Source organism: Colossoma macropomum, unplaced genomic scaffold (assembly GCF_904425465.1).
Source record: "Colossoma macropomum unplaced genomic scaffold, Colossoma_macropomum, whole genome shotgun sequence".
Lineage (NCBI taxonomy): Eukaryota > Metazoa > Chordata > Actinopteri > Characiformes > Serrasalmidae > Colossoma > Colossoma macropomum.
In genome coordinates this window covers 30086725-30102214 of record NW_023494788.1, presented here as the reverse complement: position 1 = coordinate 30102214, position 15490 = coordinate 30086725, and the positions used below count along the sequence as shown (strand labels likewise).

At 40.5% G+C, this 15490-nt stretch overlaps 1 protein-coding gene across 1 annotated transcript in view; it reads right to left on the bottom strand.

Annotated features, from left to right (window-relative positions):
* Nucleotides 1-14761, bottom strand: part of gpc3 (glypican 3) — a 219749-nt gene extending 204988 nt beyond the window's left edge. The window contains exon 1 of the mRNA XM_036569138.1: nt 14299-14761. Within this exon, the coding sequence (XP_036425031.1) occupies nt 14299-14470 (172 nt within the window). The 5' untranslated portion in view covers nt 14471-14761. The remainder of the gene's footprint in view (nt 1-14298) is intronic.
* Between the last annotated feature and the right edge of the window lie 729 nt (nt 14762-15490).

Genomic DNA, 15490 nt, shown 5'->3' with positions numbered 1-15490 from the left:
ATGGTCTCCAGAGTGGCTCCCAAAGTGGTATGCTGAAAAAAAGAAATAAATTAATATAAAATTAAATGAAAAATCACTGATCTAGCAAGCCCACAATATCTGCCTTGGCTGAGTAAATACATTTGTTTACCTTAAAACCTTTCATAACCTCAGACCTGCAAATGAACTGCAACATATTCTAGCACACTCACATACAGTGCCACAATATGAAAGAAAAATAACAAGGAAGGAAGTGCCAAATCGGTCAGCCAGCAAATTTTGTATGCACACTGACAGGCTTAATATCCTAAATCAATACTTGCAAAGGACTGGCGACAGATACGATCAAGCTAATTTCAGATTGCAGGGCAAATTTATTAAGCCGTCAATGGCGCGCCAAGCAGAGGGAGAGCACAGGTATGAAAGGAGGGAGAAAACAGGCGGATTTGGTAATTATCTGCAGCGAAACAGACAATTTCATCTGCCTGCCTGTCGTTTGCAGATGATAAATGTATTTCATTAGAAAAGTTTGGAGCCGAGAGGAAAAGTGAAGGCCTGCGGGGAAAGGCTTCTCCCCAGAGACACACAAACAAAGACTATATCATATTGTCTAAACAAAGACTGCTTGTAGGGACTGACGTGAACAGGTGAAGCTGGTTCCACAGAGATTGGAAGGAGAAAGTCTTGGAATTAAAGCCTTATAGATCCATCATTCTACCTCATTGTTCACAGTGTACAATGTTATACAAGCAGTTATGACTTCTTTATACAATAGCTCACCTCCCCCACCTCCAGTTGTCTTTCTGTCCATGGACACCAACACTAACCTGTAGCGTTCCACATGCACCCAGCACAGCCTCCCTCTTCCCTTCATTTCAGTCTCAAACTCCACCATAAATTCCACCTTCTGTTTCTTCACAGCAAGCGTCCTGTCCCCCGTCTCCTCACTGCATAAAAACAGCTTGACGCACATCTGGATGCAACGTGGAGAAAAGGCAACTTGGCAAAGCAGCAACATCCCTGCCAGAGTTAGTTGGCAAAGTTTGTTTCACACTCCCCTCCTCCTTCCCTCTGATGTAGCCCAACTCTGGTCCCGGAGTACCCCATCCTGCCTATTTTTGGTGCGTTCCCTGCTCTAACACATGTGGAGGGCATTTCACAAGTAACCAGTAACTTAAACCCAAAGTCAAGCGTGTCCAATAGCAGCAAATGATATTACAAAGCTTTGGGAACTCCTGGCCAAATTATATACTTTGTTGATCTTGAAGTGAAAAGGAGCAAACACAACCTCTGCAGCACTCCATTTCAAAAATACCATTATACTACATTTGATTAACCTCAAAATAGATCAAATAGTAACCATGGCATGTGCAAATGTGTAAACACCCTACTAATTCAGTAGATTTTTAGCCATCCCTTCTTAAAATTACCCCCTCTTCCTTTACAGAATGCTTTTGGCTCTGCGATTTTCTTGGACTGCCTTGCATACACAACACCTACCCACATATATTCAATGGTGTTTATGTCAGTGGATTGCGAGGATCATTCCAAAAGCTTCATTCTGTGTTTCTTGAAGTAGTTCATGGTGGATTTTGAGTATGTTTTGGATCATTGTCCTTTCCTGCTTTCTGCTCTTTTCATTGCTGACTGTTTTACATTTGTTCCCAAAATTTGCAGATATTTAGTGGAGCCTATCCTTCTATATACCCTACAATGTTTTCTGTGCAACTGGCTGCCACACAACCCCAAATCATAACAGATACACTCACATGCTTAACAGTTAGCAAGGTGTTCTTTTCATCAAATGCTGCACATTTTTTCTCAAATATATATCTTTGGTGAGACTTAAATTTTTTACTTCATCAGGCCACAGCACTTGTTTCCAAAATGCCTCTGGCTTATTAATATGTTGTTTTGCATACCTCAGACACTGAGTTTTAGGATGAGATTGTAGATAAGGTTTCCTTCTCATGTATATAATTTAAATGTGCATTAACATTTGCTGCAGAGGTTGAGTTTACTTGTTCTCACTTTAATGTACATAATAAAACTGCATATTCCTACAGGACAATCCTCGTTTTGCACTGCTTATTGAAAAAATCTGCTTGGTGAACTGCCCTCTGATCTTCTTAATCAGCTAATTAACAAGCCCTTCCAGATTTGAAGTGGGTGTGTTAATTCTGCTGAGAACTGTGCAATATAAGTTTATTGCATGCTACCCTGAACAAGAGGATGCTAATAAAATCTTGGCCAAACACTGTGGCAGACTATGCCATAACATTTATTGCCACATGTGCTGCCAGATTATGCGATAAAGATTCTCTGATCACAGGCCTACATCACAAGAAAGATGATGTTCCACTTTGGTTATTTATCAACTGTGTGTCATTCCATCACATTCTCCTATGGTGTAGGATGACATACAGCTGTTCGGCTGTTTGGTAGAGCCCAACCAATATATCAGACCGTGGGCCCACAGTTTTATCGACACAGGCAAAATAGCATGTTGATATTCTTTTTTGCCAACTCCATGATTTCCCAGTGACAGAGAAAACCTTGAAGAATTTTAAATAGAGATTTTAAAGACAAAACACTATCATGCTAAAAATGTAAAACGTATCCAAATCTAACCTTTATAAGCACAACATTATAAAACATTTCTCTACGGAAAGAAATGATAAATGTAAGATGTAATAAACAGAAAACCAATATGTAAAGAATTCTGGGTAGCCCCGCCCCCAGTGCTTCAACATGTATATTATATTAAGATTGAGAGTTTCTGCTGTTCATTTGATTTCAAGAAACATGTCAAGGAACAGGTCATGTGTCACAATTCACTGTTGACCACGAACAATCATATCAGTCTAAATGATCTTATCAATTATATTTAACTAAAAAATACTGGAGTATAAAATTCAAATCTAAAGTGTAAGTATAAAATGATAGTGACTGACTATCAGTTATCATAATTCTCTTGAAATCAGTATCGGGGACAAAATTTTCATATTAGTCGGGCCCTGTTTTTTAACTTGGCAGCAACCACAATCTGAGATTTAGGTCCAAAATTTCTGACAGCTAACTTACTTGGCTGCCAGAAAACTAGTCTCACAGGACCAGACATGATCCTGTAACAAGAATACACATCTGGGGACAACTTGTTAACCTTTTGGTGCTAGACTGAGGCAAAATCCGCTGCTAAAAAGGGCACACCCCATCCAAAACCCACCCCAAAATCCTCTAGTCAGTTTTCCTTTAAAGCCCAGAGTGCAATCAATAACACAAGCAAAACAAGCTAGCTAACAAAATGCTATTGTTAACTAATGGAACTATTTTTCCTCTGAAAGAGGTAATGTTTATTTTTACTGCACGTAATGTGTTCACACATGTGACACACATCTACCTGCTTAACTGGAGCTTTTTTGGGGGACTTTTCAGCCAAGCTAACTTATGTTACATCCACATGCTAACGACCACCTTGTTGTCCGTTGGACAAAGTTGACGAGCGCACCTCTACTATCACTCCCTACTTTGAGATCCGCCTTCATGAAGCATAGTATTGGTTTAAAATGTCATATTCAGTTTATTTTCACTCTATGTTCCCACCCACATTCAGCCCAGAACTGTTTGTCCCAGATATTCTCATTACGAGAACACGTCTGGCCCTGCGAGGCTCCCACAGTTACAAGATCGCACCTAAAAAGATGGTTCTTCAAGGGTTCTTTAGCAAAGAACATAGTTCTATTCAGAACAATGAAAATAATGCAAAGGGTTCTTTGAGTGTTCATGGTTCTATACAGAACCACTTTCTTTACTAAAGAACCCTTGAGGAACTGTCTTTTTTGAGAGTGCACCATCATACGTCACAGTAATGACTCCAAAATTACAGGCTGTAACAGACTGTAGAGTGTATAACTTGCATTAGTGCAGGAAAAACGCTAAGTTGTGTGCTGTGCACAGCACTCATAACCACTTTGGTAACACTCTTCACTTCACCCTATTAAAACAAAACCCCTCTTCCTTCCCTCTACCTTTCCTCACAACACCTCTCAAACTGTCCACAACCTTCCTGGAGTTCACCGCTCTCTCCTGCAATATGACGGGAGGCCTGAGGCCGGAAAACATCGCCACACACAGTGAGAGAGAGAGGGAGAGAAAGCGAGAGAGAAAGAGATGCTGCACATCTCATCCACCTACTCCTCTTCAGCAAGCCTGGAGACATGGAGCACAACCAAACTGCATACATAACCAAGTTCCTAGGAACCAATTACGAAGCTATCAGCATGCAAGTTTAAAGCGGCGAGGGCAAATAACAGGCTGTGTTAAAATATAGAATGTGCTAAAAGGACATCATTAGGGGCATAAATAATAAATTAACACCATTAGGAAGCAAGGGAGCTCTTGACAGTTTCTCCAAAGTCTCACACCATCTCAGATCGCTAAAGCAAGATCATGCATTAAAGTAAAATGAACATGATTAAATCATATTAATGTCAGAGGCCAAGTGAAAGAACAATGTGATTATGACCCGAGGTCCTGCAGGAGCCAGATTGGTAAAAAATGGATATTTTTAAAGTTTGCTCTTCTGTCTTCTCGAGTCCCTACTGGGAATGCTCGCTCTTTCCTGCTACTTTCTGATAGGTTAAACACCTCAGCGGGCACTTTAACGTGCCGTGAGTAAAATTCAGGACACGACAGATTGGTAGAATAACAGACCGAAAATGAACGCTCCTGCTTCACATTAAGCCCTGCAAATCTAAGTGGGATAGTTTAATTGAAAGCCTGGCCTCAATCATTACAAGAAAATTCCATAGCTGGGGGGGGCTCATGATCTATCACCTTCACATGAACGACTTCAAAATGACTTCACCAGGAGCTTGACCCAAATCATTACCGCATAATTACAGAAGCTATGGGGACACTTACCAAGATCTGAGGGTGCTGCACTACCTGAGGGGATGTCTAGCGCTCGCTGACATGAGAATGACAAGTTGCTTCACTGTTTTCTATTTTCCTTTCCTTTTTTAGCCAAAGACATGAAGGTTTTTGTTTCTGCCTTTTTCTGTGATACTAAACTCAACAGGGAATTAATTATCCAACACACACACGGAACATACTGAAGCCTCATCTCTGCCGTTACGATGTCCTTCAAACAACACTGCGGCTCGGCACATGCTGAATGCTGTCTTTGTTCCGGGGCCACAAGAGCTCTAGTAATGCTGTCTACAATTAAAGCCATTAAAGCAAAACAAGCGGCCCACGAGCGCTTAACGGCATATAAAGCCAGCTCTTGAGGGAGGTCGGCCTTATTCTATCAGTTCCCCACGATCCGTGCGCATGGATGGACAATAACGTAGCTCTTTTCTATCTCATTTGCATGAGACGGGCAGCTGAGAGAGGGATGCTGCTTCATCTGTGCTCCATTCCGCATGAATCCCAGGACAGCCTGTCTCCAGCAGGAGCTGACCTCCTCTCCTTTGCTACTAATTACTCCAGCTTTAGAGGCCTGGGAGAGGCCTTGTTACAGTCACTTCAAATACAAAGAGCTACGGCTCCTTTTAGTCTTAGATGGTGCAGTGGTGTCATTTCATGAAAAAAAAAAAAGCTTTAAAAAATCTTCTGTTTGTTATGGTAAAGCTAGCTGTGGCTGTCTAAGCAGTCTGCTTTCAGCTTTGGTAATAACATTAATTAATGTTAAGGGGCCCATATGCTTCATTTTTCTAGTACTTTATTTTTCCCCTCCACTTATAAAAACAGGCACTTATTAATTTTTATGTGCCCATTTACCAAGCTCTCTGTATCCCTTAGAACTAAACAGGCTGTTAATGTTATTGCACCTTTAAGACTGACATATGTAAATGACTGATTGGCTGCCCTGTACTGTGTCTCATTCACAAAGCAGTCCAGGCTTTTATAACTTCTATAACTTTCACGGCTCATATCGTAGAAAACTGAATTCTTCTCACTTTAAGGCAAAATAGTTTGATGTGACATATAAAGTTTCAAAACATACTTTTCACTTCCTAGAGCCAGTTTTGAATTCACTGTTTTTCTGACATCACAAAAACCAACACATTTACATATATCCACCTATTCAGCCCACAGCAGTTTAGCTCCGCCCATTCATGTTAAAGGTATAAGGAGTGTTTCTGCTTGGACTGCTTTTGAAATGAGGCCCAACACAGGGCAACAAATCTGAACATAGGTAATTTTCATATATCTGTTTTGAAGGCACAACAACAACAACAGCCTGTTTAAAAGAGATTAAGAGAGATTATAAAATGGTCATGTAAAAATTATTAATGACTGTTTTTGGTCTATAAATACGCAGAAATATCTTGCATGGGCATCAGAGAGAAAACAGAGAGAAAAAGTACAAGAAAAATGTAAGATATGAGCCCTTTAACTTCAGTGTAAATGGGTGGAGCTAACAGGCTGAATATGCAAATGTGTTGTTTTTTGTGACATCACAAAAAAATAGTGAATGTAAAGCAGGCTGTTTCTTTCCAAAGCAGCTTAGTTTTCATTTACAGAAACTACATAAGACTTATTTTTAAAAAAGTGAGGAAATTTTGGTTCAAGATATGGGATATTTTAATGGCAGGCCTACACTGGCTGTCAAGTTTACTTTAAAAATAAAGGTGCCAAAAAGGGTCCTTTGGAGCAATGCCATAAAAGAACCACTTCTAGTTCTTTAAAGAACCATCCAAATGTTCTCTAGTAACATTAGTGAAGGACAGGACTTTCACCATAAACAGAGAATTATAAGCTTTTCCATTCACTTTCCAACCAAGGACCTATCTCCTCCTTCTAGTCTCTGGTGTAATTCAAATAAAGGTGAAGGCCAAGCAGTGTTCGGTGGCATTTCACAATCTTCTACATACTTAAAAATGATGGTTCTTGAAAGATATTTTAGTAAAGGGAAAAGTTTTATTTAGAGCATGAGCTCTATACAGAAAAATTTCCTGCTTAAATGGTCCTTTTCATGGTGAAATCGTTCTTCAGATTGATGGAGAATGTGTGTCTATGGTTCTATATAAAACACTTTTGAAAATGGTGCTATATAGCATCAAAAAGATAACAGAAGAATGCTTTTTGGTGCTATACTGTTTTCTCTTCAGTTTTTATCTGCAGGTGCCCTTTAGAAAGCATCTGTCCATGCTTGAACGCAGCATATCATGTCACAGAATCAGCCTAATTGATCAAGTGTGGACAATCTGGTTCCAGATCAGTTTTAATGGGCATCAGGTTAATATTTTTTACAGTTTTTCACAAGAGTTGCTACATTCTGTCATATAAGACTGCCACCTTTAATATTCCTTCAGGAACTACACAAACAGCGGTCACTTTTCTGACAATTCCTTCAAATGATGAGTTTGGCCAAGTCTGAGAGATGCTGGTTTGGCAGTCAGAGTGACTGTTTCTAGGAGAATGGCAGTACCTCAAGGACAGACAGCAAGTGGGGGACAAAAATGTAGCAATTGTCCAAGTTTTCTGAGCGTCAGTCCAAGGTTTAAAGCCTGAAGGACGGCAAGTTGTCCTTTATGCTCTGACCTCCAGCTCTCATTAACATGTTCCACCTTTTCCTCTTGGGCAGGGAGACTGGGATGAGCGAGGCTTTTACAGTGGAGAGGAGAGAGAGGACACCGGCTTTTTGGTTCCTTGCCCCTTGGCACCACATGCAGTATGATTAGAATTCAGCTCGATCTTGCAGGCCCATGTCTCCGCAACAGCCCCCTCCTTTTCCAGCACAAAGTGAGTGCTAAGCATCATTCTTTCCAGCACAAACACAAAGGGTTCTCACTCTTGATTTGTGGGGAAAAAAAAGACAAGTCCAATGCCCATACTGGTGAACTGCTTTTTCCCATCCCACTCACAAGCACCACTGGAGGTAGCAGCTGGCAAAAGAACTGATGAAGTAATGACTCAATATCCATGACTAATCATCCCACATACCACCATAGGCAGTACGTAGAAAGCTGTATGAGATTACTAAAGTTACAGTGTTCTCAATGCAGCTAGTTGGACTGCACTTCAGAGAGATGCGCTGTTGCAAACAAGCATGATTACACAGCTCCCACTCAGCGTTTAAACACTGAACCGTGAACCCAACAAAGTTAACAAAGTCAAACATGAGTACGTGCGAACATAGCTAAAGGGTAACTGGAAGCTTAAAGTGACCCATATCCTATATTTCTTTTGTATTTTATTTTTTCTCCTGAGGTCCACTTATAATGTTTGTGTGGTTTTATGTACCAAAAGCAGCCATAATTTGTTTTTTCCATGACTACTTCCCAAACTCTTTTTTTCCTTTAGAATAAAACAGGTTGGTTTTGTTACTGTGTCTTTAAGACTGATAAACTATATGACCAAAGGTCATGTGTACCTGATCATCACACCTATATGACCTTGTTGGACATCACACTCCAAAACCATGGGAAATAACATGGAGTTGCCCCCCTGCCTTTTTGGTCACAACAGCCTCCACTCTTCTGGGAAAGCTTTCCACAAGATTTTGCAGTCTGTCTGTGGTGATTCGTGCCCATTCAGTCAAAAAAGCATCAATGAGGTCAGACACTCAGGTTGGACACGAAGGCCTGGCTTGCAATCAATGTTCCAATTCATCCAAAAGGTGTTCAGTGGACCTTGCTCTGTGTCGTGCTGGAACAAGAAAGGGCCTTCACCAAACTGTTGCCACAAAGCTGGAAGTATATAATTGTCTAATATGTCTTTGCATGATGTTGCATTAACATTCCCCTTCACTGGAACTAAGGAACCCCAGCTTCTTATCCCTCCTCTACCAAACTTTACTGTTGGCACTATGCATTCTGGTAGGTGGAATTCTCCTGGCATTCACCAAACCCAGATTTATCTACCAGACTGACAGATAGTGAAGTACACCACTCCAGCTGACGCTTTGCATTGCACATAGTGATATTAGGTTTCTATGCAGCTGCTCTGCTATGGAAATCCATTTCATGAAGCTCCCAACGTACAGTTTTTAAGCTAATGTTTGCTTCCAGAGGCAGTTTAGAACTCTGTAGTGAGTGTAGTGAGGATAGGTGATATTTACATGCTACGCACTTTAGCACTTAGCAGCCCCACTCTGTAAGTTTATGTGGTCTACTGAATTGTGGCTGAGCTGCTGTTGCTCCTAGACGCTTCCATTTTACAATAATAGCACTTACTGTTGACTGGGGCAGATCTAGCAGGGCAGAAATCTCTTGTGACGTGATAAAGGGCTCAGCCTATGACAGTGCCACATATGGGCTGCGTCCAGAAACTTTTGCTACTGCTACTGTCCTCCTTTCTCCTTCCTACTGCACAAAAGCACAGAGGAATCAAGGAGAAGAAAGGAGCAGGAGGAATGGCGAGAACAAGCAGAAACTGGGCAAATGGGACAGCTGTTTCTTTTCAACGTCATTAAATTTGATGACAACTATTGATGAAATGAGCCATAACTTTCACTTCAAAGCATGCCCTAAGGTGCTACACAGAGCCCACCTATTTACGTTTGTGTGGTTTTCCACTCCGTGTTTTTTATTTTATTATACATCAATTACAAAAATAGACAGATAATTATATAAACCCATAGAAATCACAGAATTGAAAGTATAGTTGGATTGCTCTGCGTTTGTCTGTCCTCTTTGGGTGTATCTGTAGTGATACACTGGTGTATCCTCTGCTTGAAGCCGCTTCGGCGGGTGTTTGAAGCGGCTTCTATCATCTCGTCCAGTATTCAAACAGCTGGTAAGATGCCATCACAAAATCAATTTTCGGGTCACAGAAAATAAAAAATGTAACTTCTGGATAGGGTCTTAAAGTCACTGAGCTCTTCAGTACAACTCACTTTACTACCAATGTTTGTGTGTGTGTGTTCAAAAGACACCGTTTTTACAGTTTAGTTTCCGTATTTGGACCGTGTTAACCAGGGAGGGAACGGCACGTTTTAAAACTAAAACAATGCTTACATACTATGTCAAAAACTTATTTCAAAAGAGAAAAAATTTGCTTTTTCCATGATATGAGCTGATTAAAATAGTGAGGAATTGTATTAGAGAAAACCTACCAAGGCATTAAATCCTTACTAACGCCCAATATGTGTTGAACTCTCAGAGGAATGAGTGCAATCACAAGAAGGTGACAGCTGCACTACAGGGCCTGCAATCGCTCCCATTTCCAATTAACATTAAGGTTGTCTGCATTCATTTACCACTCCAAGGCCAGATACGTGGATAGAGTTCAGATCGGGCAGCCTGTTAAATTGGCACAGTTCTCTCTGACCTGTGTTTCTCAGCTGAGCGTAGGAGGCAGCGAATGTTTCGCAAAACCATCAGAGACTACACTGCCATTATTGATTTACAAACCTGTTAGCGCAAGTAATGATTGGCCTCACCTTAATGCGGCATGATGCGCTACATGTCAGGCTTAGCAAAAATGTACTGGTTTCTTCAGTTTCTTCGCATCAGCTCTGTAGCATTTGCATTTTGTGGATCATAATGCTTTTTCACTCCGCTGCACCCTCACTCCAGCAAAAATTGAAGTGGGTGGTGCAATTAGCTTTAAACTCTTCAATGGCCTGACACAGTACAAGTACTCTCCATTAACATTTCACGCAACATGTGGAACTGCATCTATCAGTTTACGTAATGAATCAAAATGCAGGTAAATGGTGAGCTGCAATTACAGCTCCCGTACATAAAATCCTGGACTGTGTAAAGGATTAGCTTGACTTTACACTGCCTGTGGCGTGCTACTCTACAAAGCACGCATTCAGTTGGTGCAGTTAGCGCTCTCTAAAGAACAGTGAGGTTTTGTTTGGCTAATGCTAGAAGCTAGTGTAATTTGCAATTACAAGATTGCACCCAGAAGGGCATTAGCTTTAATGCCGTAATTGGGAAGTGTTCAAATGACAATGCTTTTAAAACACTTTACCAGTGAACAATGATAGATAACGTACTAAAAGGACATTAAAGCAACAACTGAGAATACATTAACTGCCATATAGGCAAATACAACCCTTGAAAATGACTAACAGGAGGAAATGATAACCATAAAGCGATATAAATTACATTTATCATGATTACGCCATCCCTTGAACTACTAACTGAAGGTTGCCTCACATTAGTCTACACTGCAGGTGCGCAGGGACATGTGGTTTTATATTTGATGGATTCGGTCCAACAAGTTGATGCATAATACATGGCAAGCCTTTTAAGAAAAGCATGTAGGACTACTTTGATACTCGTTTCCTGTTCCTGTAAGTTATCCCATTTCATTCCTCTCTAACTCCAGCGAGGGTTATATGTTAATATTTCTCCCTCTGAGGACATGAAATGGCGTACGCAGGGCTGTGCAACTTCTTTTGTCCCAATTTAAATTGCAAATATAAAGAATTCAAAAGAAGAACATTACCTCTGATTAAATGTCACTCTGGGAAAGCCACTCAGACTCTGTTAGCTGAGCTAACATGAGATGAGATGAGTTCCTCTGTTGGTTTACTACCAAGTAAAATTGCATTTGTGTTTCTCACTGAACTCTGAAACAGGATTCCTCATGACCGCAGACCAATACATAAAGCTGAAGCCTAAATGTGTTCCAGGAAACAAGAGTCTCGTGACATGAAGCAATTCATCATCAAACTCAAATGTGTTTGCTGAGATCTTAATTACTTCTTTTCCATCTGAGATAAAGTTTGAACTCTCAATTCAGCACCTCTGTTTGTAGTGAAAATAAACCAAATATGAAGACTATGCTATATAGTTGTGCCAACTAGGGATGCACCGATATGCGAATTGTAGGCCGATGCTGATTTCTGATACTTTTCATGCCAATATTTGCTGATGCCCAGGGTTTGGATGTAACGGAACACAAGTACTGGGAATACATATTCGGAATAAGGTCCAAGTTACATTTGGTAAAGGCAGGATTCCTTTTACATTTTCAGGAGAATACTTCTAGAACACTTACCCACTAAATGTAAAAAGTATATAACGTTTCAAATAAACACCATCAGCGTTTGTTAAGTAACTTTTAAAATCAGCATGCAGCATGTAAAGACTTGCTCTAAAGAAAAACTAAAAAAAAAAACACTGAAGTTCCTTCTAAAGCCTGAACAGACTGATAAATCACTGTGATGAGCCAGTTATTAATCTGAGCGTTAGTAAACTATTTTTAGGGATGACTGAACTGAGTAGGACACATTCTGGACATATTCTCAAGTGATAAGCTTATCTTTGGCGTTGTACTAGACATGTGCATGCGTTCCATGGCAAGTTACTACTGATTTTATAGTCAACTTTGCAAGATTTTTTTATTGGGATATGGTGAATTGTTGAAAGGGCAGTGGGATTATGGGAGCAGCAGTATACTTAAGCAGGTGATGAGAGCCAAAATAACACAGAGAATTTTGTTCTCTGAATAACTGAATTCTTTGTGGGACATTAACATTTCCCCATGTACTATTGGCATGTATTATAAATGTATTCTGAAAATGTTACTTTTTATGTATTGTAGTGAAATACATCACTAAATACATTTCAGTCTGTGCATTTAGTATTCAGCCATCACTACTTTTCCAAAGTACATTGCCCAGCCCTTCTGATACTGGTACTGATGCTGATACCTAAACATTTCTGAAATGTAGAAACTGGGACTAAATCCACTTGGATTAGCATGACAAAGAAACTTTGGTAACACTTTACTGTAGGGTAAGGTTCATAAGGTTAGATGATACCTACATAAGCTTGTCATGACAACTGACCTAACCATAACATGTCATAAAGGCTAGTTTGATCAAAATTGGCAAATGTAACATTCATAGTGAAATGTCTATTGGAATAAGCATTAATAAACATTTATGAAGGGTTATGTCATGTATCATGACAAGCTAATGTAGGTATCATGTAGCCTTATGAACTGTACCTTACAGTAAAGTGTTACCAAAACTTTTATTTAAAGTGTTATGAATGTAGTAAAATGAATAAACTCCAGATGTTTTATCAAAGTAAACAAAAGATGTGCTTATGCAAAGCAGTGACCTCATAAAGCTGTGCAGCTGAGCTGTAAACAGTAAAAACCTGAACTGCCACAGCATGTCTCCACTTTCAACTCCCCAAAGTAAAAATATATATATATTTTTAAAAAGTTCCACACCTGAAACTTAACCCATTAATGAACTGTTCAGTGACAGTGGTTTCCACATAAGGTGGAAAAAGAGAGCCCCAGAAAAGTCAGAGGAGTGTATCACTGCTTAAGTTTTACACTTTGATATACCTTTGCTTTTCAAAACTGTACAGAAACCGCTACACTTTTAAATTTTCCAAAGTGAAGCTTGGAGCACTAATGCTACAGAATTAGTTCTGTGGGCCAATCTTCACTCTTGCCTCTACTGTGTGCAGCTGAGGCAGGATTAACGGTATCTGAAGTGAGAGGGAGACGTCAAACAGAGTGTGAGTAAACCAGCCTGTCCATCAATTCATCTAAACCATCTTCTCAACTTTCTCTACTGGGAAATGTGGCTGCTCCAGTAAACTCGCTAACACAATTTCCACCAGCACAGCTCCTTTCTCCGGCTTGATGGGTAATTCACACTGCTTACAAGATGAGAAATACATTTACTTTTCCCCTGGTGACTCTGCCAATCCCTGCACCCCTATGGATGACAAGAATATGACTTGATGTGCCGGGGGAGGAGTGTAGTAGGTAGACTTATTACAGCTGCAAAAGCTTTTGACAGCACTCCATTAGCTTGTGCAAATCTGAGACCCACAACTGTTAAACAAGCTGAAAATTACTTCTCATTTCACTCTTTTAGAGCAAAGTGATTGCTTTTCTGCAACTGACAGCAGAACCGGGAATTCATTTATGTAAACTGAGTACGAACCATTAGGGGAAAATCCATAGTGATACAACAGGAATTTTTATAAGAATCTTATAGTAAATTTAGATAGTTAGTATAGTTTACTACAGAACTATAAGACAGTACTAGAAATTTTACAAGCAAATTAAAATACTACATAAGTGTTATACAGTACTGTAGTTTTATAGTTTCTTTCAGTGTGACTACAGATGTTATTTATAAGGAAAATTATATGCTTATAATTAACAGATGTGAAATAAATAAATAAATGCCATTTTCACATGGATATATTCACTTTGTCCCACTTCATTTTTATATATTAGAGAAGAAATTCATGATTTTAAGCCCCTTTACTAAAAAACAAACAACCTGGTGAACAACAGAATAAAACCCAGGTTCAAGCTGTGCGTCTGAACGCAAGTGGTGTGAAGAAACAAAAGGACACCTGGAGCACCGTTTACCTGAGACGGGTGTTTCTGGAGCCCACTTCATGCCAGGGTAGAGAAACTGGAAGGATGAACGCACTTCGTGGCAGTGCAGCACCTGGCTGCTGCTGGGCTGAGAGGAGGACACGAGCAGAGCGCACAAAACCACACCGAGCGCCAAGTTTGCTCCACTCATGCTGACTGCCATAGCCCCCGAGCTGGAGACGGAACGCAGACGAATGAAGACACTTTAGGAACAAAAGTAGATGTTTCAGTCGTTCAGCAGGAGCTCAGTCCTGATTCTGCCTCCAAGTCCACTCCGCTGGTAAAGCTCCCTCGCTTCTCCTCCTCTGCTAGGACACGGCAGCCCTGAAGCTGCATGCTCTTCCTGCGGCTCTTCGCGGCCCCTGTACTGCTCTGTAACTACTCAAACAGCAGACAGAAGTGGGCTGCTTGGCGTGAAGAAGCAGCCTCCACGCGCCCGCTTTGCTCGTTTTAAAACTCCCCTCTCATTCACATTGGGCGCTACTCATGGGTTGCCAGATATTGTAGGAGACGCGCGCAGACCTGCCTACTGTTGTCGCCCCCTAGCGTACACACTCAATACAATCAGCTTAATCGTTACACGCAGCAGCAGTAAATCTGGGTAAAAGCCTAAGAGGACGGTTTCATCTTTCTTTCGAGGTTTCTGTAACTCAGAGGCTGCGTCTGAATAGTTGAACGGGACTTTCCTTTCTGCTTGCTGTGATTTTGCCCGATCTGGTAGCCATGGGGATCTACATGCTAGTCGGTTCTGCCCGTATATTTATCGAAGCCATGAGCTACAGATCAAGCAAAAGCAAGGAAAGTAGACAGGAAGGACGTTTCATTCAACTATTTGGACGCAGCCAACCAGCACAGGCCTGTTTTATTTTGTGCCGCTCATCTACATAAACTCAAACACATTTTTATGGATTTGATGTACTTTTCAACGTTCACCGAGTATTTTCAAAGAGCGAAGTTTTACTTCTACTCAAGTGTATTTGTGAAAGAAATGTGTTTCATTTCAGTTCTTAAGCACTTTTTAAATTTAATTTCATGTTACGTTGATGACACCGTCTGTACTGGTTTGTGACTGGTCACACCTCACTTTTCAGGTTTAAAGTGTTATTTTGGACTAAAAGAACCATCGAAAGAGAAGAACAGAGTCTAACAAACTTCAGTTCCTACGCTTTTGCTGGATGCACTG